This window comes from Mobula hypostoma, chromosome 4 (genome assembly GCF_963921235.1).
Source record: "Mobula hypostoma chromosome 4, sMobHyp1.1, whole genome shotgun sequence".
Classification (NCBI taxonomy): domain Eukaryota; kingdom Metazoa; phylum Chordata; class Chondrichthyes; order Myliobatiformes; family Myliobatidae; genus Mobula; species Mobula hypostoma.
Window position 1 is genome coordinate 7,951,274 of NC_086100.1, and position 23,862 is coordinate 7,975,135.

General features: G+C 43.6%; 1 protein-coding gene across 3 annotated transcripts in view; it reads right to left on the bottom strand.

Moving 5' to 3' along the window:
• The window catches only part of LOC134345111 (choline-phosphate cytidylyltransferase A-like), a 108,296-nt gene that overhangs the window by 68,106 nt on the left and 16,328 nt on the right, over positions 1-23,862 (bottom strand). For 2 of the 3 annotated variants that reach the window (XM_063045280.1, XM_063045282.1), the window contains exon 2: positions 3,396-3,469. The exons of the other annotated variant lie outside the window; for it this stretch is intronic. In XM_063045280.1, the coding sequence (XP_062901350.1) occupies positions 3,396-3,427 (32 nt within the window). In that variant the 5' untranslated portion in view covers positions 3,428-3,469. The remainder of the gene's footprint in view (positions 1-3,395; positions 3,470-23,862) is intronic. 3 annotated transcript variants of the gene reach the window in all.

Below are 23,862 nucleotides of genomic sequence, written 5' to 3' on the forward strand. Positions count from 1 at the left end.
GATTCACCACCCTCTGGCTAAAGAAATTCCTCCTCTTCTCTGTTCTAAATGGCTGTACTTTTATTCTGAGGCTGTGATCTCTGGTCCTAGACTTCCCTACTACAGGAAACATCCTCTCCACATCCACTCCATCTAGGCCTTTCAATATTTGATAGATTTCTATGAGATCCCCCCTCATCATTCTAAACTCCAATGAGTATAGGCCCAGAGCTATGAATCAGAATCCGGTTTATTATTACTGGCATGTGATGTGAAATTTGTTAACTCAGCAGCAGCAGTTCAACGTAATACATAATCTAGCAGAGAGAGGAAAAAAAATGAATAAATAAAATAAAACATAACAATAAATAAACAAGTAAATCAATTACGTATATTGAACAGATTATTAAAAAATGTGCAAAAACAGAAATACTGTATATTTAAAAAAAGTGAGGTGGTGTCCAAAGCTTCAAAGTCCAGTTAGGAATCATATGGCAGAGGGGAAGAAGCTGTTTCGGAATTGCTGAGTGTGTGCCTTCAGGCTTCTGTATCTCCTACCTGATGGTAACAGTGAGAAAAGGGCATGCCTTGGATGCTGGAGGTCTTTAATAATGGACGCTGCCTTTCTGAGACACTGCTCCCTAAAGATGCTCCGGGTACTTTGCAGGCTGGTGCCCAAGATGGAGCTGACTAGATTTACAACCCTCTGCAGCTTCTTTCGGTCCTGTGCAGTAGCCCCTCCATATCAGACAGTGATGCAGCCTGTCAGAATGCTCTCCATGGTACAACTATAGAAGTTTTTGAGTGTATTTGTTCTTCATTAGTCAGGGTGCCATATCTCTTCAAAATCCTAATAAAGTATAGCCGCTCTCTTGCCCTCTTCATGACTACATCAATATGTTGGGACCAGGTTAGATCCTCAGAGATCTTGACACCGAAGAACTTGAAGCTGCTCACTCTCTCCAATTCTGATCCCTCTACGAGGATTGGTATGTGTTCCTTCGTCTTACCCTTCCTGAACTCCACAATCAGCTCTTTCGTCTTACTGACGTTGAGTGCCAGGTTGTTGCTGCGGCACCACTCCACTAGTTGGCATATCTCACTCCTGAGTGCCCTCCTGTCACCACCTGAGATTCTATCAACAATGGTTGTATGGTCAGCAAATTTGTAGATGGTATTTGAGCTATGCCTAGCCATGAGCTATGAATGAAATGCTCTTCATTCATAAAAACCTTTCATTCCTGGAATCAATCTCGTGAACCTCCTCTGGACCCTCTCCAATGTCAATACATCTTTTCTTTCTTCTGCCTCTCTCCCTTCTTGAAGAGTAGAGTGACATTTACAATTTTCCAGTCTTCTGGAACTATTCCAGAATCTAGTGATTCTTGAAAGATCATTACTAACGCCTCCACAATCTTTCTAGCCACCTCTTTCAGAACTCTGGGGTGTACACCATCTGGTCCAGGTGACTTATCTACTTTCAGACATTTCAGCTTCCCAAGAAACTCCTCTCTAATTATGGAACTTCACACACTTCATGCCCCCTGACACCTGTTACTTCCACCATACTGCTCGTGTCTTCCACAGGGAAGACTGATGCAAACTACTTATTCAGTTCGCCTGCCATTTCCTTGTCCCCCACTTCTACCTCTCCAGCATAGTCTTCCAGTGGTCTGATATCCAGTCTCACTTCTCTTTTATACTTTATGTGTCTGGAGAAACTTTTAGTATCCTCTTTAATATTATTCGCTAGCTTACTTTCGTATTCCACTTTTACCTTCTTAATGACTTTTCGTTGCCTTTTTCTTGGTTTTTAAAAGCTTCCCAATTCTCTAACCTCCCACTAATTTTTGCTGTATTATATGCCCTCTCTTTGGCTTTAATATCGGCTTTCACTTCTCTTGTTAGCCACGGTTGCGTCATCTTTAGAATACTTCTTCCTCTTTTGGATGTATATTTCCTGTGCCTTCCAACTTGTTTCAAGAAATTCCAGCCATTGCTGCTCGGTCACTCCAGCCATTGCTGCTCGGTCACCATCTCTGTCAGTGTTCTTTTCCGATCAATTTTGGCCAGCTCCTCTTTCATGCCTCTGTAATTCCCATCTGTAATACTGATACATCTGACTTCAGCTTCTCCGTCTCAAATCTCAGGGTAAATTCGATCAAACTATGATCACTAAGATCACTTAGGGCCAATGGTGGGCACAACCAAGAGTTGCTCTAAAAAGCCATCTCGTAAGCACTCAAGAAATTCCCCCTCCTATAATCCACCACCAACTTGATTTTCCAACCTACCTGCATACTGAAGTCCCCCATGACTATTGTAACATTGCCCTTTTGACATGTATTTTCTACCTCCTGGTGTAATTTGTAGGCCACATTCTTACTACTGTTTGGGGTCTGTATACAACTCCCATCAGGGTCATTTTATCTTTGCAGTTCCTTAGCGCTATCCACAATGATTCAACACCTTCCAACAATATGTCACTTCTTTGTAATGATTTAATTTCATTTTTAACCAACAGATCAACGCCGCCCTCTTGGCCTTCCTGCCTATCCTTTCGATGCAATGTGTATCCTCAAACATTAAGCTCACAACTATAATCTTTCAGCCATGATTCAGTGATGCCTACAGCATCATACCTGCCAATCTGCAACTGTGCTGCAAGTTCATCTACCTTATTCTGTATACTGCGTGCATTCAGATACATCACCTTCAGTCCAGTATTCACCCTTTTGAATTTGGTCGCACCATGCTCAACCTTTTGATTTCTAACTTGGTCTGAGGTCTTACCAACATCTGCCTCCACAACCTCTCCACTAACCATTCTGGCACTCTGCTCCCAATCCCCCTGCACTCTAGTTTAAACCCAATACTGAATATTCAAAGGAGTTCTGCTAGTTGGAATGTGGAATCATTATAAAAATGTAATTCTGTGAATTTACCTGATTAGATTCCAAATATTAAAGTTATGTAAGTGACTATTGCAAATGAAACTGTCTTTAAAAAACAACTATCAATAATATACTTCAAAGTTGCTGGTGAACGCAGCAGGCCAAGCAGCATCTATAGGAAGAGGCGCAGTCGACGTTTCAGGCCGAGATCCTTCGTCAGGACTAACTCAGGACGAAGGGTCTCGGCCTGAAACGTCGACTGCGCCTCTTCCTATAGATGCTGCTTGGCCTGCTGCGTTCACCAGCAACTTTGATGTATGTTGCTTGAATTTCCAGCATCTGCAGAATTCCTGTTGTTTTATCAATAATATACTCTTTGCCAAGGCATATCGGGCCCTGGGTCTTGTCTTAAATATAAAAAAGACCCAGGTCCTATATCAGCAACCACCCAACCTGCCATTTATCCAGCCCTCCATAAAAGTTGACAAAATCACCATTGAAAATGTAGACCACTTTCCCTACCTTGTCAGCATTCTCTCCTCAAAGGCAGACATCGACTCAGAGATCAACCACCACCTGAGTTGTGCTACTGGAGCCTAGCAAGATTAAGGAAAAGATACTTAAGGACTGCAACATAAAGGTCGAAACAAAACTTTTGGTCTATAGACCAGTCGTCCTTCCTACATTACTGTCTGGAGCAAAATCATGGACCACCTAGAGGAGACAACTGAAAGCCCTAGAACAACACCACCAGAAGCTCTTACTGAAGATTTTGAGGATCAGCTGGAAGGACAGAGGCACTAACACCAGCATAATGGAGAAGGCCAACATGAACAGCATCTCCACCATGACAAAACAATACAATTTCCACTGGATGAGTCATGTCACCTGGATGTCTAAGTCACATCTCCTCAAACAGATCCTTTACTCCCAGTGGAGGGAAGGTCAATGAGCCCCTGGTGGGCAAGGAAACACTTCAAAGATAACATCAAATTCAGCCTGAAGAAATTCAACATGACATCTAAAATCTGGGAAGACATTACACCCGATAGCTATGCCTGGAGGAAATCTGTTCAAGAGGGAGCTGCGCTACATGAGAGTGAACTCTGTGTGCTGCAGAGAACAGGCAGCAGCTGCAAAAGGACAGACTGAACAACCGAAAGACCCGTCCACTAACCACAGTCACCACTTCCTCTTGCCCACATGACACCAGAATATGTGGATCCCAGCTCGACCTTGAAACCACCTGAAGACCCAGCAATAGACAACCCTTTAGGAAAATATCATACTCAACTCGAGTGATCGCACAATCCTATTTCTCTCCAATAATATACCGCAGTATGAAAACTCCCTACAGAGTGAACATGACAGCCTTGGGACAGTAGCCTTGAGAATCATTAGGCTGTGTTGCGCTAAGTCTGTTGGTGTGTGATCTTGGTCAACATCCCCGAAACGAGATTATCTGGTCATTAAACTCAATGACTTTACAAATAACACATTGCCCACTCAAAACTGATGAGTTCTTTTTGTTTTCTGAAGAAGTTTGATGGTCTTTGAATGTCTCTTCTTCAAAGGACAATGGAAGTAGTCATTAATTAGTTTTAAGTAAAAAGATTCTTGATAAGCAAGGGTATGAATGCAGGATCGATGTTCTAATCAGAATCAGGTTTATTATCACTTGTGAAATTTGTTTTGTGGCTCTCAATAATAATTAACACACTATATATAATTAAATAGGTATTGCATAAAGAGAGCAAAAAAGTAGAGAGTTGTGTACCCGGGTTCACTGTCCGTCCAGAAAACTGATGAAAGGAAAAGAAGCTGTTCCTAAAATGTTGAGTGTCCATCTTCCTCCTGAAGGTAGTAATGAGGGGAGTGGGCCTCTGGGTGATGGGGGTCTTTAACAATGGATGTCACCTTTTTGAAGCATTGTCTTTTGAAATCTGACTGAGTGGTGCCATAACAACAACCTCTCACTCAATGTCAGCAAGACCAAGGAACTGATTATATAGACTTCATTCAGGAGGAGGTAACCAGAGTCCATGAGCCAGTCCTCATCAGAGAGTCTGAGGTGGAGAGGTCAGCAACTTTAAATGCCTAGGTGTTACTGTTTCAGTGGACTTGGTCCTGGAGCCAGCAGGTAAGTGCAATTATAGAACACAGAACACTACAGCACAGTACAGGTCCTTTGGCCCACAGTGTTGTGCTGACCTTTTAACTTACACGGATCAACGTAAGCCTTCCGTTCCACACAGTCCTCCGTTTTTCTATCATCCATGTGTCTATCTAAGATTTTCTTAAAAGTCCCTAATGTATCTGCCTCTACCACATTCCTCACAACACTTTCTACGCACCCTCTGTGTAAAACAACCTACCTCCGATATCCGCTCCTACACTTACGAAGAAAGCACGGCAGTGCCTCTACTTCCTTGGAAGTTTGCTGAGATTCAGCATGACACCTGAAACTCTGACGAACTTCTATAGATGTAGGTAGTGGAGAGTATATTGACCGGCTGCATCATAGCCTGGTATGGGAACACCAATGCCCTTGATGGAAAATCCTACAAATGGTAGTGAACTCAGCCCAGTCCATCAGGGTAAAGCCCTCCCAACCACACCATATCTACATGAAATGCTGTCGTAGGAAAGCAGCATCTTTCATCAGGGATCCTCACCACCCAGAATATGCTCTCTTCTCACTGCTGCCATCAGGAAGAAAGTGTAAGGTATAAGAGCCTGAAGACTTGCATTACCAGGTTCAGAAATGGTTATTACACCTCAACCATCAGGCTCTTGAACAAAAGTGGAGAACCACTCACCCCATTATTGAACTGTTCCCACAACCTATGGACTTACTTTCAAGGACTCTTCATCTCATGTTCTCGGTATTTATGGATTATTTATTTATTATTTGCATTTGCACAGTTTGTTGTCTTCTGCAAGCTGGTAGAATGTCTTAGTTCAAAAGTCGAATTTAAGGTCAGAGAAATGTATACGAGTAAAAGATGAACTGATTTCCAAAAGGCATAAAGTAAAAGATGACACATTTCTTTAATATTTTAAGCAAGAAAACTTTTTTATTTCCATCTTTTATGGTTTCAAAATAACAAATAAAGGAAAAGGACACAAAGCAAAAGTTTGGGCACCCTACATGGTCAGTACTCAGTAACACCCCCTTTGGCAAGTATCACAGCTTGTAAACTCTTTCTGGGGCCAGCTAAAAGTCTTTCAATTCATGTTTGGGGGATTTTCGCCCATTCTTCCTTGCAAAAGGCTTCTAGTTCTGAGAGATTCTTGGGCCGTCTTGCATGCACTGCTCTTTTGAGGTCTATCCACAGATTCTTGATGATGTTTAGGTCGGGGGACTGTGAGGGCCATGGCAAAACCTTCAGCTTGCGCCTCTTGAGGTAGTCCATTGTGGATTTTGAGGTGTGTTTCGGATTATTATCCTGGTGTAGAAACCATCCTCTTTTCATCTTCGGCTTTTTTACAGACAGTGTGATGTTTGCTTCCAGAATTTGCTGGTATTTAATTGAATTCATTCTTCCCTCTACCAGTAAATGTTCCCCCGTGCCACTGGCTGCAACACAAGCCCAAAGCATGATCGATCCACCCCTGTGCTTAACAGTTGGAGAGGTGTTCTTTTCATGAAATTCTGCACCCTTTTTTTTCCAAACACACCTTTGCTCATTGCAGCCAAAAAGTTCTATTCAAGGGTTCAAAGGAACATCTAAACAAGCCTGATGCATTTTGGAAACAAGTCCTGTGGACTGATGAAGTTAAAATAGAACTTATAATAGCCAAAAAGGGTACAGCATTTCATGTAGATATGGTGTGGTTGGGAGGGCTTTACCCTGATGGACTGGGCTGAATTCACTACCATTTGTAGGATTTTCCATCAAGGGCATTGGTGTTCCCATACCAGGCTATGATGCAGCCGGTCAATATACTCTCCACTACCTACATCTATAGAAGTTCGTCAGAGTTTCAGATGTCATGCTGAATCTCCACAAACAGGTTTTAATGAAGTCAGTAACAACTGCAGCATACTCATCCAGGTTTGAAGATGAATCCCTGAATACAGTCCAATCCACATTACTCACGTAGCTATTCACAGTAACAGAAATTTTGACCGGGGTGCCCAAACTTTTACGTGCCACTGTATGTCACCATATAACCCCATGCTACATTTTCTTGTGGGCATATTCAACAAATCTATAGAATAGTAACTATAACAGAATCAATGAAAGGCTGCCCAAAAAGCATTTCATCCTGTGTGGATGAGTGTGTGACCACAAAGACTTACTGTACATTCCCAAACCAAAAGCCGTGGATGAACCAGGTTTGTTACCTGCTTAAGGCTAGATCTGTGGCATTTATGTCTGGTGACCCGGTCTGTACAAGCAAACCAGGTGTGATTTGCGGAGGGTTATTTCAAGGGTGAAGAGACAATTGCGAACAAGGTTGGAGACAACATCGGATGCACGACAACCTTGGCAGAGTTTGTAAGACAGTACTTCCTACGAAGCGAAACCCAATAGCATGAATAGCAACGATGAGTTCATCTGGTCGTGAAGCAACGCCTTCTATGCACGCTTTGAAAGGGAGAACACAACTACAGCTGTGAAGATCCCTGCTGCACCTGATGACCCCTGTGATCTCTGTCTCAGAGGCCTATGTTAGGCTGTCTTTAAAGAGAGTGAACCCTCACAAGGTGGAAGGTCCTGATGGAGTACCTGGTAAGGCTCTGAAAACCTGTGCCAACCAACTAGCAGAAGTATTCAAGGACATTTTCAACCTCTCACTGCTATGGGCAGAAGTTCCCACTTGCTTTAAAAAGGCAAAAATTATACCAGTGCCTAAGGAGAATAACATGAGCTGCCTTAATGATTTTTGCCCAGTAGCACTCACAGCAACAGTGATGAAATGCTTTGAGAGGTTGGTTATGACTAGACTGAACTCCTGCCTCAGCAAGGACCTGAACCCACTGCAATTTTCCTATCGCCACACAAGGTCAACAGCAGATGCAATCTCAATGGCTCTCCACACAGCTTTAGATCACTTAGACAACACAAGGTCAACAGCAGATGCAATCTCAATGGCTCTCCACACAGCTTTAGATCACTTAGACAACACAAACACATATGTCAGGATGCTGTTCATCGACTATAGCTCAGCATCTAATAGCATCATTCCCACAATCCTCATTGAGAAGTTGCACAACCTGGGCCTCTGTACCTCCCTCTGTAATTGGATCCTCGACTTCCTAACCAGAAGACCACAGTCTGTGCGGATTGGTGATAACATCTCCTCCTTGCTGATGATCAACACTGGCACACCTCAGGGGTGTGAGCTTAGCCCACTGCTCTACTCTCTCTATACCCATGACTGTGTGGCTAGGCGTAGCTCAAATACCATCTATAAATTTACTGACAATACAACCATTGCTGGTAGAACCTCAGGTGGTGATGAGCGGGCGTACAAGAGTGAGATATGCCAACTAGTGGAATGGTGCCACAGCAACAACCTGGCACTCCACGTCAATAAGACGAAAGAGCTGATTGTGGACTTCAGGAAGGGTAAGACGAAGGAACACATACCAATCCTCATAGAGGGATCAGAAGTGGAGAGAGTGAGCAGCTTCAAGTTCCTGGGTGTCAAGATCTCTGAGGATCTAACCTGGTCCCAACATATCGATGTAGTTGTAAAGAAGGCCAGAAGCAGGTATACTTCATCTGGAGTTTGAAGAGATTTGGCATGTCAACAAATACACTCAAAAACTTCTATAGTTGTACCATGGAGAGCATTCTGACAGGCTACATCACTGTCTGGTATGGAGGGGCTACTGCCCAGGACCGAAAGAAGCTGCAGAAGACTGTAAATCTAGTCAGCTCCATCTTGGGCACTAACCTACAGAGTACCCAGGTCATCTTTAGGGCGCGGTGTCCATTATTAAGGACATCCAGCACCCAGGGCATGCCCTTTTCTCACTGTTACCATCAGGTAGGAGGTACAGAAGCCTGAAGGCACACACTCAGCGATTCAGGAACAGCTTCTTCCCCTCTGCCATCCGATTCCAAAATGGACATTGAAGCTTTGGACACTACCTCACTTTATTTTAATATACAGTATTTCTGTTTTTGCACTTTTTAAAAATCTATTCAATATACGCAATTGTTTCACTTGTTTATTTATTATTGTTTTATTTTTTTTTTCTCTCTCTCTGCTAGATTATGTATTGCATTGAACTGCTGCTGCCAAATTAACAAATTTCATGTCATAGGCCAGGGATAATAACCCTGATTCTGATTCTGATCTGGAGTATTGGTCACCCCATTATAGGAAAGATGTCGTGGGTACAGAAGAGGTTAACGATGTTGTTGCGTGGTTCAGAGGGCAGGTGCTATGACGAGAGGTTGAACAAACTTGGGTTGTTTTCTCTGGAGCGACGCAAGATGATGGGAGATCTGAAAGATGTTTATAAGATTATGAGAGGCATAGATAAAGTAGTTAGACAGTATTTTTTCCCAGGGGTGAAATGTCTAATACCAAATGGCATTTAAGGTGTGAGGGGGCAATTTCAAAGGAGATGTGAGGGGCAGGTTTTTTACATAGAGAGTCGTGGGTGCCTGGGGAGGTGGTAGAGCTAAGTACATTAGGGGCTTTTAAGAGACATTTAGATAGGCAGGTGAATGAGAGGGAAAAGGAAGGATGTGGACCGTGTGGAGGCAGAAGAGGTTAGTTTGGTTGGCCATTTGAGTACTAATTTAATTGGTTCAGCTCAACATTGTTGGCCAAAGGGCCCGTTGAAATTGAAGTTCAATTTCAAGTTTAATTGTCATTCAACCATACATAAATTCCCATGAATCCAGCAAAACAAAACACTGTTCCTCCAGGGCCAAGGTATCAATGCTCACACACAGCACGAGGCACAAATCTGCAGTCAAACACAATACAGCTTGTCTTCTGCTGAGCAAACACTGGGGGCAACACCGACTCCAGCTTGGACTACGCCATGCTCTATTGTTCTCTGTTCTATAAACTTAAACTTGAACCGACAGCAAAAGTCAGCGGCGTCTTGTCAAATGCAAAGAAAAAGACATGCATGCTCTTTAACAGAAAGTTGTTCAATAGCTTTTCCCACTAGTGTAATCAGCTAAAGTACTGACCCAACCACAAAGGACAAACACAGCTGGCTTTGGGCACAACCAGAGATGTTTGTCAATTAAACATGGAAGCTGCAGGCCACTGGCCCACTGAACTTGCCCTGCAGTTCAAAACGACTATGGCCAATCTTCAATAAATTGGTTTGTTACTGGAGATTCTATCCATTGGCTTCAAACCGAGAAAACTAACTTCCCACATTATCAAAATGTGGGAGCACATCCGAGATATTTTGAGATGAGGGTAAGTTGGTTTATTATTGGCACATGGATTTCTTGCTAACGCAGTAAACCAGCCAGCATAATCAAAGACCCCACCCACCCAAGACATTCTCGCTTTTCCCCTCTCCCATCGGGCAGAAGATACAAAATCACGGAAGCACGTACCACCAGGTTTAAGGACAGCATCTACAATGGCTATAAGTCTCTTGAATGGTATTCTTGACCTCACAATCTTGTCAGGCCTTATAGTCAAACAGCACAGCACATTCTCCACAACACTTTACTCTTTCATTTTACGTTGTACTACCTCAATCATCGGAACCGTACAAACAGTTCTCTTGATAAATGTGACAATAATAAACCAATACCAATTTCATTACACAAGAAACATTTGTTCTCTTGTTTAATCGCTTTCTCTAACTTACAATTAATCTTTATTTTACATTTAGACTAGGGGCTCCGAAACCTGGGGTCCTCGGACCCCTCGCTTAACGGTATTGGTCCATGGCATAAAAAGGTTAGGAACCCCTGATTTAGACCATAAGACATAGGGGCGGAATTAGGCCATTTGGCCCATCGAGCCTGATCCTCCAGCGCTGCTTCATCTAATGAATCAGCTACCATTGTGACCATTTTCAATTCCCTGTTTCCATTGCTTTTTACCTCTATTCCCAATTTTTAGAGACTATTGAAGAGTTCCCTTGTGTAAGTTGGACTCCTGACCTTCAAATTTACCCTGTCATGTTCTTGTCTGCCTGCACTTTGTAACTGTAACACTTACTTCTGCATTAAGAAAAGTAGCGAGGACAAGGCAGGGAACTACAGACTGATGAGCCTGACATCGGTGGTGGGGAAATTACTGAAGTGAGTTCTGTGGGACAGAACTGATGGCTTTGTAGCCAAGTTTGCAGATGATATGAGGATAGGTGGAGAGGCAGGTGGTGTTGACAAAGCAGAAAGTCCGCAGGAGGGCTTAGACTGGGGGACTGAGCAAAGAAGTGGGAGATGGAATTTAGTGTAGGGTAGTGTTTGGACATGAACTTTGATAGAAGGAATAATGGTGCAGACTTTTTTCTAAATGAAGAGGTAATTCGAAACTCAGAAGTGTAAAGGGACTCGGGAGTACTCATTTAGGGTTCCCTACAAGTTAGCCTACAGGCTGAATCAGTAGTGAGGAAGGTGAGAACTAGAATATAAAAGCAAGGGTGTATTGCTGAGGCTTTGTAAGGCATTGGTCAGACCTCATGGAATATTGTGAGCAGCTTTGGGCCACTTATTAAGGAAAGATGTGCTGGCATTGGAGAGGGTCCAGAGGAGGTTCACAAGAATGATTCCAGGAATGAAAGACCGTAAGAACACGAGACCATAAGATAAGTTGTAGGAACATCAGGTCTGGTCCAGAATTTCAACACGGCTGATCCAACTTTCCTCTCAGCCCCAGTTTCGTGCCTTCTCCTCATACCCCTTCATGCCCCAACCAATCAAGAATCTAAAAAGGGTTACCGTATGAGGAGCATTTGATGGCTCTGAACCTGTACTTGCTGAAGTTCAGAAGAATGCGGGGAGAATCTAGTTGAAACCTGTCAAATATTGAAAGGCTTATATAGAGTAGATGTGGAGAGGATGTTTCCTAGGGTGGGGGAGTCTGGGATGAAAAAGCACAGCCTCAGAATAAAAGGACTGCCCTTTAGAAGAGAAATGAGGAATTTCTTTAGCCAGAGGGTGGTGAAGCTATGGAATTCATTGCCACAGACTGCTGTGGAGACTAGATCATTGGGTATATTTAAAGCGGAGGTTGGTAAGTTCTTGATTAGTCAGGGTGTCAAAGGTTATGGGGAGAAGGCAGAAGAATAGGGTTAAGAGGGATAATAAATGTGATGATGGGATAGCAGAGCATAGACGATGGGCCAAGTGGCCCAATTCTGCTCCTATATCTTATGGGACAGGATCTATAAATATTTGGATACATTGAACGGTTGCACAACAGCCCTGGGGAGAAAGCTGTTCTTTTTCATAGAAACATAGAAACATAGAAAATAGGTGCAGGAGTAGGCCATTCGGCCCTTTGAGCCTGCACCGCCATTCAGTATGATCATGGCTGATCATCCAACTCAGAACCCTGTACCAGCCTTCCCTCCATACACCCTGATCCCTTTAGCCACAAGGGCCATATCTAACTCCCTCTTAAATATAGCCAATGAACTGGCCTCAACTGTTTCCTGTGGCAGAGAATTTCACAGATTCACCACTCTCTGTGTGAAGAAGTTTTTCCTCATCTCGGTCCTAAAAGGCTTCCCCTTTATCCTCAAACTGTGTCCCCTCATTCTGGACTTCCCCAACATCGGGAACAATCTTCCTGCATCTAGCCTGTCCAATCCCTTTAGGATTGTATACGTTTCAATCAGATCCCCCCTCAATCTTCTAAATTCCAATGAGTACAAGCCTAGTTCATCAGTCTTTCATCATATGAAAGTCCTGCCATCCCAGGAATCAATCTGGTGAACCTTCTTTGTACTCCCTCTATGGCAAGGATGTCTTTCCTCAGATTAGGGACCAAAACTGCACACAATACTCCAGGTGTGGTCTCACCAAGGCCTTGTACAACTGCAGTAGTACCTCCCTGCTCCTGTACTCGAATCCTCTTGCTATAAATGCCAGCATACCATTCGCCTTTTTCACCGCCTGCTGTACCTACATGCCCACTTTCAATGACTGGTGTATAATGACACCCAGGTCTCGTTGCACCTCCCCTTTTCCTAATCGGCCACCATTCAGATAATAATCTGTTTTCCTGTTTTTGCCACCAAAGTGGATAACTTCACATTTATCCACATTAAATTGCATCTGCCATGAATCTGCCCACTCACCTAACCTATCCAAGTCACCCTGCATCCTCTTAGCATCCTCCCTACAGCTAACACTGCCGCCCAGCTTCGTGTCATCCGCAAACTTGGAGCTGCTGCATTTAATTCCCTCATCCAAGTCATTAATATATATTGTAAACAACTGGGGTCCCAGCACTGAGCCTTGCGGTACCCCACTAGTCACTGCCTGCCATTCTGAAAAGGTCCCGTTTATTCCCACTCTTTGCTTCCTGTCTGCCAACCAATTCTCTATCCACATCAATACCTTACCCCCAATACCGTGTGCTTTAAGTTTGCACACTAATCTCCTGTGTGGGACCTTGTCAAAAGCCTTTTGAAAATCCAAATATACCACATCCACTGGTTCTCCCCTATCCACTCTACTAGTTACATCCTCAAAAAATTCTATGAGATTCGTCAGACATGATTTTCCTTTCACAAATCCATGCTGACTTTGTCCGATGATTTCACCGCTTTCCAAATGTGCTGTTATCACATCTTTGATAACTGACTCTAGCAGTTTCCCCACCACCGATGTTAGGCTAACCGGTCTATAATTCCCCCGTTTCTCTCTCCCTCCTTTTTTAAAAAGTGGGGTTACATTAGCCACCCTCCAATCCTCTGGAACTAGTCCAGAATCTAAAGAGTTTTGAAAAATTATCACTAATGCATCCACTATTTCTTGGGCTACTTCCTTAAGCACTCTGGGATGCAGACCATCTGGCCCTGGGGATTTATCTGCCTTTAATCCCTTCAATTTACCTAACACCACTTCCCTACTAACATGTATTTCCGTCAGTTTCTCCATCTCACTGGACTCTCTGTCCCCTACGTCCCCTACTATTTCCGGAAGATTATTTATGTCCTCCTTAGTGAAGACAGAACCAAAGTAATTATTCAATTGGTCTGCCATGTCCTTGCTCCCCATAATCAATTCACCTGTTTCTGTCTGTAAGGGACCTACATTTGTCTTAACCAATCTTTTTTCTTTTCACATATCTATAAAAGCTTTTAGTCAGTTTTTATTTTCCCTGCCAGTTTTCTCTCATAATCTTTTTTTCCCTTCCTAATTAAGCCCTTTGTCCTCCTCTGCTGAACTCTGAATTTCTCCCAGTCCTCAGGTGAGCCACTTTTTCTGGCTAATTTGTATGCTTCTTCTTTGGAATTGATACTATCCCTAATTTCCCTTGTCAGCCATGGGTGCACTACCTTCCTTGATTTATTCTTTTGCCAAACTGGGATGAACAATTGTTGTAGTTCATCCATGCGATCTTTAAATGCTTGCCATTGCATATCCACCGTCAACCCTTTAAGTGTCATTTGCCAGTCTATCTTAGCTAATTCACGTCTCATACCTTCAAAGTTACCCTTCTTTAAGTTCAGAACCTTTGTTTCTGAATTAACTATGTCACTCTCCATCTTAATGAAGAATTCCACCATATTATGGTCACTCTTACCCAAGGGGCCTCTCACGACAAGATTGCTAATTAACCCTTCCTCATTGCTCAATACCCAGTCTAGAATAGCCTGCTCTCCAGTTGGTTCCTCGACATGTTGGTTCAAGAAACCATCCTGCATATATTGCAAGAAATCCTGTTCCTCAGCACCCTTACTAATTTGGTTCACCCAATCTACATGTAGATTGAAGTCACCCATTATAACCGCCGTTCCTTTATTGCACACATTTCTAATTTCCTGTTTAATACCATCCCCAACCTCACTACTACTGTTAGGTGGCCTGTACACAACTCCCACCAGCGTTTTCTGTCCCTTAGTGTTCTGCATAGAACATAGAACATAGAATAGTACAGCACAGTACAGGCCCTTCGGCCCACAATGTTGTGCCGACCCTCAAACCCTGCCTCCCATATAAGCCCCCACCTTAAATTCCTCCATATACCTGTCTAGTAGTCTCTTAAACTTCACTAGTGTATCTGCTTCCACCACTGACTCAGGCAGTGCACTCACCAACCACTCGCTGAGTAAAAAACCTTCCTCTCATATCCCCCTTGAACTTCCCACCCCTTACCTTAAAGCCATGTCCTCTTGTACTGAGCAGTGGTGCCCTGGGGAAGAGGTGCTGGCTATCCACTCTATCTATTCCTCTTATTATCTTGTACACCTCTATCATGTCTCCTCTCATCCTCTTTCTCTCCAAAGAGTAAAGCCCTAGCTCCCTTAATCTCTGATCATAATGCATACTTTCTAAACCAGGCAGCATCCTGGTAAATCTCCTCTGTACCCTTTCCAATGCTTCCACATCCTTCCTATAGTGAGGTGACCAGAATTGGACACAATACTCCCAAGTGTGGCCTAACCAGAGTTTTATAGAGCTGCATCATTACATCGTGACTCTTAAACTCTATCCCTCGACTTATGAAAGCTAACACCCCATAAGCTTTCTTAACTACCCTATCCACCTGTGAGGCAACTTTCAGGGATCTGTGGACATGTACCCCGAGATCCCTCTGCTCCTCCACACTACCAAGTATCCTGCCATTTACTTTGTACTCTGCCTTGGAGTTTGTCCTTCCAAAGTGTACCACCTCACACTTCTCCGGGTTGAACTCCATCTGCCACTTCTCAGCCCACTTCTGCATCCTATCAATGTCTCTCTGCAATCTTTGACAATCCTCTACACTATCTACAACACCACCAACCTTTGTGTCATCTGCAAACTTGCCAACCCACCCTTCTAACCCCACATCCAGGTCGTTAATAAAAATCACGAAAAGTAGAGGTCCCAGAACAGATCCTTGTGGGACACCACTAGTCACAACCCTCCAATCTGAATGTACTCCCTCCACCACGACCCTCAGTCTTCTGCAGGCAAGCCAATTCTGAATCAACCTGGCCAAACTTCCCTGGATCCCATGCCTTCTGACTTTCTGAATAAGCCTACCGTGTGGAACCTTGTCAAATGTCTTACTAAAATCCATATAGATCACATCCACTGCACTACCCTCATCTATATGCCTGGTCACCTCCTCAAAGAACTCTATCAGGCTTGTTAGACACGATCTGCCCTTCACAAAGCCATGCTGACTGTCCCTGATCAGACCATGATTCTCTAAATGCCTATAGATCCTATCTCTAAGAATCTTTTCCAACAGCTTTCCCACCACAGACGTAAGGCTCACTGGTCTATAATTACCCGGACTATCCCTACTACCTTTTTTGTACAAGGGAACAACATTCGCCTCCCTCCAATCCTCCGGTACCATTCCCGTGGACAACGAGGACATAAAGATCCTAGCCAGAGGCTCAGCAATCTCTTCTCTCGCCTCGTGGAGCAGCCTGGGGAATATTCCGTCAGGCCCCGGGGACTTATCTGTCCTAATGTATTTTAACAACTCCAACACCTCCTCTCCCTTAATATCAGCATGCTCCAGAACATCAACGTCACTCTTATTGTCCTCACCATCATCAAGTTCCCTCTCACTGGTGAATACCGAAGAGAAGTATTCATTGAGGACCTCGCTCACTTCCACAGCCTCCAGGCACATCTTACCACCTTTATCTCTAATCGGTCCTACCTTCACTCCTGTCATCCTTTTTTTCTTCACATAATTGAAGAATGCCTTGGGGTTTTCCTTTACCCTACTCGCCAAGGCCTTCTCATGCCCCCTTCTTGCTCTTCTCAGCCCCTTCTTAAGCTCCTTTCTTGCTTCCCTATATTCCTCAATAGACCCATCTGATCCTTGCTTCCTAAACCTCATGTATGCTGCCTTCTTCCTCCTGACTAGATTTTCCACCTCACTTATCACCCATGGTTCCTTCACCCTACCATTCTTTATCTTCCTCACCGGGACAAATTTATCCCTTACATCCCGCAAGAGATCTCTAAACATCGACCACATGTCCATAGTACATTTACCTGCAAAAACATCATCCCAATTCACACCCGCAAATTCTAGCCTTATAGCCTCATAATTTGCCTTTCCTCAATTAAAAATTTTCCTGTCCTCTTTGATTCTATCCTTTTCCATGATAATTATAAAGGCCAGGGAGCAGTGGTCACTGTCCCCTAGATGCTCACCCACTGAGAGATCTGTGACCTGACCCGGTTCATTACCTAGTACTAGATCTAGTATGGCATTCCCCCTGGTCGGCCTGTCCACATACTGTGACAGGAATCCATCCTGGACACACTTAACAAATTCTGCCCCATCTAAACCCTTGTAACTAATCAGGTGCCAATCAATATTAGGGAAGTTAAAGTCACCCATGATAACAACCCTGTTATTTTTGCACCTTTCCAAAATTTGCCCATATCGATTCCACATCCTCCTGGCTTATGTCCTTCCTTTGTATTGCGTTAATCTCCTCTCTAACCAGCAACGCCACCCCACCTCCTTTTCTTTCATGTCTATCCCTCCTGAATATTGAATATCCCTGAATGTTGAGCTCCCATCCTTGGTCACCCTGGAGCCTTGTCTCTGTGATCCCAACTATATCATATTCATTAATAACAATCTGCACTTTTAATTCATCCACCTTGTTACGAATGCTCCTTGCATTGACACACAAAGCCTTCAGGCATGCTTTTACAACTCTCTTAGCCCTTATACAGTTATGTTGAAAAGTGGCCCTTTTTGATGCTTGCCCTGGATTTGTCGGTCTGCCACTTTTACTTTTCACCTTACTACTTTTTGCTTCTACCCTCACTTTACACCCCTCTGTCTCTCTGCACTGGTTCCCATCCCCCTGTTGTGAACTAACCTCCTCTCGCCTTGCCTCTTTAATTTGATTCCCACCCCCCAACCATTCTAGTTTAAAGTCACCTCAGTAGCCCTCGCTAATCTCCCTGCCAGGATATTGGTCCCCCTAGGATTCAAGTGTAACCCATCCTTTTTGTACAGGTCACACCTGCGCCAAAAGAGGTCCCAATGATCCAAAAACTTGAATCCCTGCCCCCTGCTCCAATCCTTCAGCCACGCATTTATCCTCCACCTCACTGCATTCCTACTCTCACTGTCGCGTGGCACAGGCAGTAATTCCGAGATTACTACCTTTGCGGTCCTTTTTCTCAACTCCCTTCCTAGCTCCCTATATTCTCCTTTCAGGATCTCTTCCCTTTTCCTACCTATGTCATTGGTACCTATATGTACCATGACCTCTGGCTCCTCACCCTCCCACTTCAGGATATCTTGGACACGATCAGAAATATCCCGGACCCTGGCACCAGGGAGGCAAACTACCATCCGGGTCTCTGGACTGCGTCCACAGAATCTGACCCCCTTACTATCGAGTCCCCTATTACAACTGCCCTCCTCTTCCTTTCCCTACCCTTCTGAGCTACAGGACCAGACTCTGTGCCGGAGGCACGGCCACTGTCGCTTCCCCCAGGTAAGCTGTCCCCCCCCAACAGTACTCAAACAGAAGTACCTATTGTCAAGGGGCACAGCCACATTCTGGATGTCCATGCAGAGATGTTTCTGTATCTCCTGCCGGATGGGAGGAGATTGAACAGGTGATTACTGGGGTGGGATAAGTCTATTATGATGTTGTGAGCCTGCTGTCGACAGCGTGAGTTGCAGATGGCTTCCATATCAGGTAGTTGCATACCAGTGATGTTCTGTGCAGTGCTGGTCACTCAGTGAAGTGCTTTCTGGTCGAACTTCTTGTGGCTAAAGCACTATACTGCCATGCAGTAGGTCAATATGCCCTCAATTACACATCGAGAAAGGTTTATCAGTAGCTTTTGGGATAAATCTGCTCCCTTTAAACTCCTAAAGTAGTATAGGTGCTGTTTGACATTCCCTCCTACTTGGTGGTGCAAGAGAGCTTTTCTCTGATGTTTACTCCCAAACACTTAAAGCTGGAGACCCTTTCCACTGCTTCACCAGTTATGAGTACTGTAGTGGATTTCCTGAAATTAATAATCGTGTCTTTAGGTTTTTTTTTGATGTTGAGTGAAAGGTTTATGCTTATTGCGCCTTTCAGACAGTTTCTGCACCATCCCTCTGTATGCTGTTTTGTTGTTTGTACTTAGTCCAATCACTGTGGTGTCGTCTGCAAATTTGATGATGCAGTTGGTGGCATAGGCAAGGGCACAGTCATGGGTGAAAGGTATAAAGGAGAGGGCTCAGTACACATCCCTGCGGTACACCAGTGTTCGGTCAGGGAGGTTGATGTGTACTTGCCTAGTCTGACTGTCTTGGTGTCTGGAACAGGATGCAGGACCAAGTCTTCACTGCATCTTGGGGCATGTGACGATGATAAAGCAATACCAGTACAGGGCTCGGCCTTTCAGCTGCGACAATAAATGAAACTCCTGCTGCCTGTCAACATAATCAGTATAGCTCTCCATGGTGTCTTTGTCCATTATTCATCCCAACTTCACAAGATTAATGATTCCTTTCTAAACCACATGAGAATATTTTGAGAAATTCAAGTCTTTTCACATAAATACCTCCCAGAAACTTCAGTTACAAGTTGACTGAGTCCGCTACCCTACATAAAATGCTGGAGGAAATCAGCAGGTCAGACAGCAACTATAAAGGGGACTACAGATGTGAAAATTCAGGCTGAGACCCTTCATCAGGACTGAAGGAAGGGGGAAAAGTCAGAATAAGAAGGTGTGGGGAGGGGAAGGATTACAAACTGACAGGTGAGACTGGGTGAGGGGGCGGCTGGTGAGGGGGAAAGGGGAGGGGGATAAGGTAAGAAGTTGGGAGATGATAGGTGGAAGAAGTGAAAGGTTGAAGACGAAGGAGTCTGATATGAGAGGAAAATTACTATGGGAGAAAGGGAAGGAGGGGAGAATCAGGTAAGTAATGGGCAGGTGAGGAGAAAGAAGGGGTAAGAGAGGAGCCAATAGGAAGAAAAAGAGGGAAGGGGAAGGGGAAAGAAATTACCAGAAGGTAGCAAGATATATGTTCATGTTATCAGGTTGGCAGCTAACCAGACAAACTATGTGGTGTTGTCATAAGAGGTCCCATATCAATTTGAAGATGTGTGCCCACACTCCTGTACTCGCTGGAGTTTAGAAGAATGGGGGGAGGATCTCACTGAAACCTACAGTACCTAGAAAAGGTATTCACCCCCTTTTAAATTTTTGCATTTTATTGTTTTACAGATTTGAATCACAGTGGATTTAATTTGGCTTTTTTGACACTGATCAACAGAAAAAGACTCTTTCATGTCAAAGTGAAAACAGATCTCCACAAAATGATCTAAATTAATTACAAGTATAAAACACAAAAAATTGATTGCATAATTACTCACCCCTTTCAAGTATTTAGTAGATGCACCTTTGGCAGCAATTACAGCCTTGAGTCTGTGTGGATAGGTCTCTATCAGCCTTGCACATCTGGACACTGCAATTTTTCCCCATTCTTCTTTACAAAACTGCTCAAGCTCTGTCAGATTACATGAGTGAACAGATCTTTTCAAGTCCAGCCACAAATTCTCAATTGGACTGAGGTGTGACCTCTGTCTTGGCCATTCCAGAACATTAACTTCGTTGATTTTAAGCCATTGCTGAGTAGTTTTGGCTTTATACTTGGAGTCATTGTCTTGAAGGAAAACAAATCTTCTCCCAAGTCTTAGTACCCTTGCTGATTGTATCAGGTTTTCCTCCAGGATTTCCCTGTGTTTGGCTGCATTCATTTTACCCTCTACCTTCACAAGCCTTCCAGGGCCTGCTGCAGTGAAGCATCCCCACAGCATGATGCAGCCACCACCATGCTTCATGGTAGGGATGGTGTGTTTTTGATGATGTGCAGTGTTTGGCTCACATCAAACATAGCATTTAGTCTACGCAACACACATCAGGGTTGCTGGTGAACGTAGCATTTTGTCTGATGTCAAAGAGCTCGATTTTGGTTTCATCAGACCATAGAACCTTCTTCCAGCTGACGTCAGAGTCTTCCACATGGCTTCTGGCAAACTCTAGCTGAGATTTCATGTGAGTTTTTTTCAACATTGGCTTTTTCTTTGCTGTAACTGGTGAACAATGTTCCCTCTAATTTTTAGTTGTCAGTGTGCACAAAAATCTTACGTTGTGCAAATTTTTTTCCTGTGACTAAAGTATGTGCGCACTGAATGCACACATGGGACGGTTTATGCAGGTTTACAAAATATTTGACATAAAACTACACAGAATAACAACAAAATAACATACATATTTAAGTCACACACACAAAAAATGCTGGTGAACGCAGCAGGCCAGGCAGCATCTCTAGGAAGAGGTACAGTCGACGTTTCCGGCCGAGACCCTTCGTCAGGACTAACTGAAAGAAGAGATAGTAAGAGATTTGAAAGTGAGAGGGGGGGGGGATCCGAAATGATATACAGGAGGGGGAGGGATGGAGCTAAGAGCTGGAAAGTTGATTGGCAAAAGGGATACGAGGCTGGAGAAGGGAGAGGATCATGGGACAGGAGGCCTAGGGAGAAAGAACTGGGGAGGGGTGTATGTTTGCAAGTGTATAGTGTATGGGTAGAGTGAGTGGGTATGAAAATGGATACGGAAAAGAAATCATTAACAAGTAGCAATTTATGTTGTTGGGCAGAGTGACCCTTGATACTAAATAAGGGGAGAATTAGCCTCCGCAGTAACATAAAAGACGAAACCCCCTTACATATATATATATATGCCCCTGGTATACCAGATGACAATACATGAAAGCAAGTTTTTAAAAATGCTGATTTGCGTAAAAGCAATCAATTACCTTGTCTCTAAAAATGTTTTTAAAATTGTTTGATTGCAAGCTTAGTAGGATGCATTGTCCCTGGGAGGCAGAGGCCGACTGTTGAAAGCCACCCAATTGTGGAATCTGCAGGTGTGAAGGACGTATGTTGGCTTAATATGTGACCAGGACTTGGAATTGGCCCAAGATGGGGTTGTGTAGGTGTCGGATTGGATGCTTGGCCCCTTATGGCTGGACTGGGAGGTGCTGATAGAGCTATAAAGGTGGGCAAGTTCTTTCTTGGGCAGACCACTCGCCTGGGTCCCACCTTGGGGCCGAGCAGCTGAACTGGCACCAAGGGCCTCCACCCTAGCCAGTCCACGGTCGATCGCCTGCCTCAGGGACCACGCAGACGTTGCTAAGTATACTCGGCGGTGTAGACCACGAGGGGTTGCTTAAGTCAGCTCTTCCTATTAGTGGTGTAGGTAGTGTGCAATATAAAGCATTTCTCGCAACTCTCTATTTTCTTCTCTGTATTAACAATAAAGTGGGATTTGAAGGAACTATCGAGTTTGGGTCCATTTGTTCAAGCAAAACCAAATAGGTGCAGCATCCACTTGTTACGGTTATTCCATCTAGATATTAGATTTGTGGAACGGGGGGAGGCCCAGAGGATGGGCCAGGAGTTATAGTGAGAGGGATAGAGGGAGAAAAAAAGAGGAAAAAAAGGGGAAAGAAAAAAATCACCATAATAATAAATAAATAAAGGGATGGGGTACGAAAGGGAGAGGGGCATTAATGGAAGTTAGAGAAGTCAATGTTCATGCTATCAGGTTGGAGATATTTAATTTTTATCATATTTAAGTCACTCAGTTATTTTTTCTCTCTCCTGTCTTTGGCATTTACCCATTCTTTGTAAACTCTATCTCGACTAATAGAACTTCCATCCAATTGATGGTTTTTGATTCTCATTAACATATCCAAATGACACTCACCTAAACGGTTTCTCAGCTTGTTTTTGAGTTGATTCATTAGGCTAAAACCTCGCTCACAGTCCGTACTAGACGCAAGAAAGGTTCCCCCAATGTCCATCAACTGTGCAAGGTCGCAAAACTGTTCATTTTGAAGTACAAATGCCACCATTTGAGCAAAGTTTGAAATCAGTTTGGATTTAATTTTTCTTGCACGGAAAACTTGAAAGCATTATCTGTCTAACTATTACAATATTTTCAGCTAGAAAATCATGATATCTTAGGCATAAGGCATTAACTTGTTCATCGCCAAATGTGAAGTCACAATCTGCAATTGCGGAGAAATCAAAAGCTGACCATTCTTGTACCTCAACTTTGATCTCCTCTGGGTTTGATCGTTTTCACTCTCGCTCATCTGCACGCAACCGTAACATGTGTAGCGCTCCTGTAACGGGTAATGACGGGTTCTGTTGCCTGAGCTTTTGTACACCGTCCAAATGCGATTTACTTGCCAAATGACGCTTCAAAAAGTCAAGTTTCCAAACATCATCCCACTTCTTTCCACTAGCAAATTCTCCAACAACTTTCGCATCACGACAATACAAACAGATAACTCTGGTTTTATTTATATACATAAATATTTCTCATAGCTGAACGTTCATGACCTCATGAGCTTTTGGTGTAACAGTTTCTACTATTTTGTTAAGCCATTCAACTTTAAACAAATTTGCAGTTTTTTTGCGCTTCACGCCCTTCGCTTCTTTTGAATTCGACATTGTGAATCAATATTTTTTTCCAATAAAAACTTAGTAAGCTATCTACAGGATTTGAAACAGATCTTTGTAAACTTTACAATATGAACACTGTCTGCCAAACATGGCTGCCGCCGTGACACAACCATACAAACCGGAACAGGATAGGTGAGGTGACGTAAATTAGTGACGTGCATTGTGGTATTTGAAAAAATTACTAACTAGGCCAGTAAGTTTAACGTCGGTAGTAGGTAAGTTATTGGAGAGAGTACTAAGAGACAGAATCTACAAGCATTTGGATAGACTCAGACTTATTAGGGAGAGTCAACATGGCTTTGTGCGTGGTAGGTCATGTTTGACCAATCTATTGGAGTTTTTCGAGGA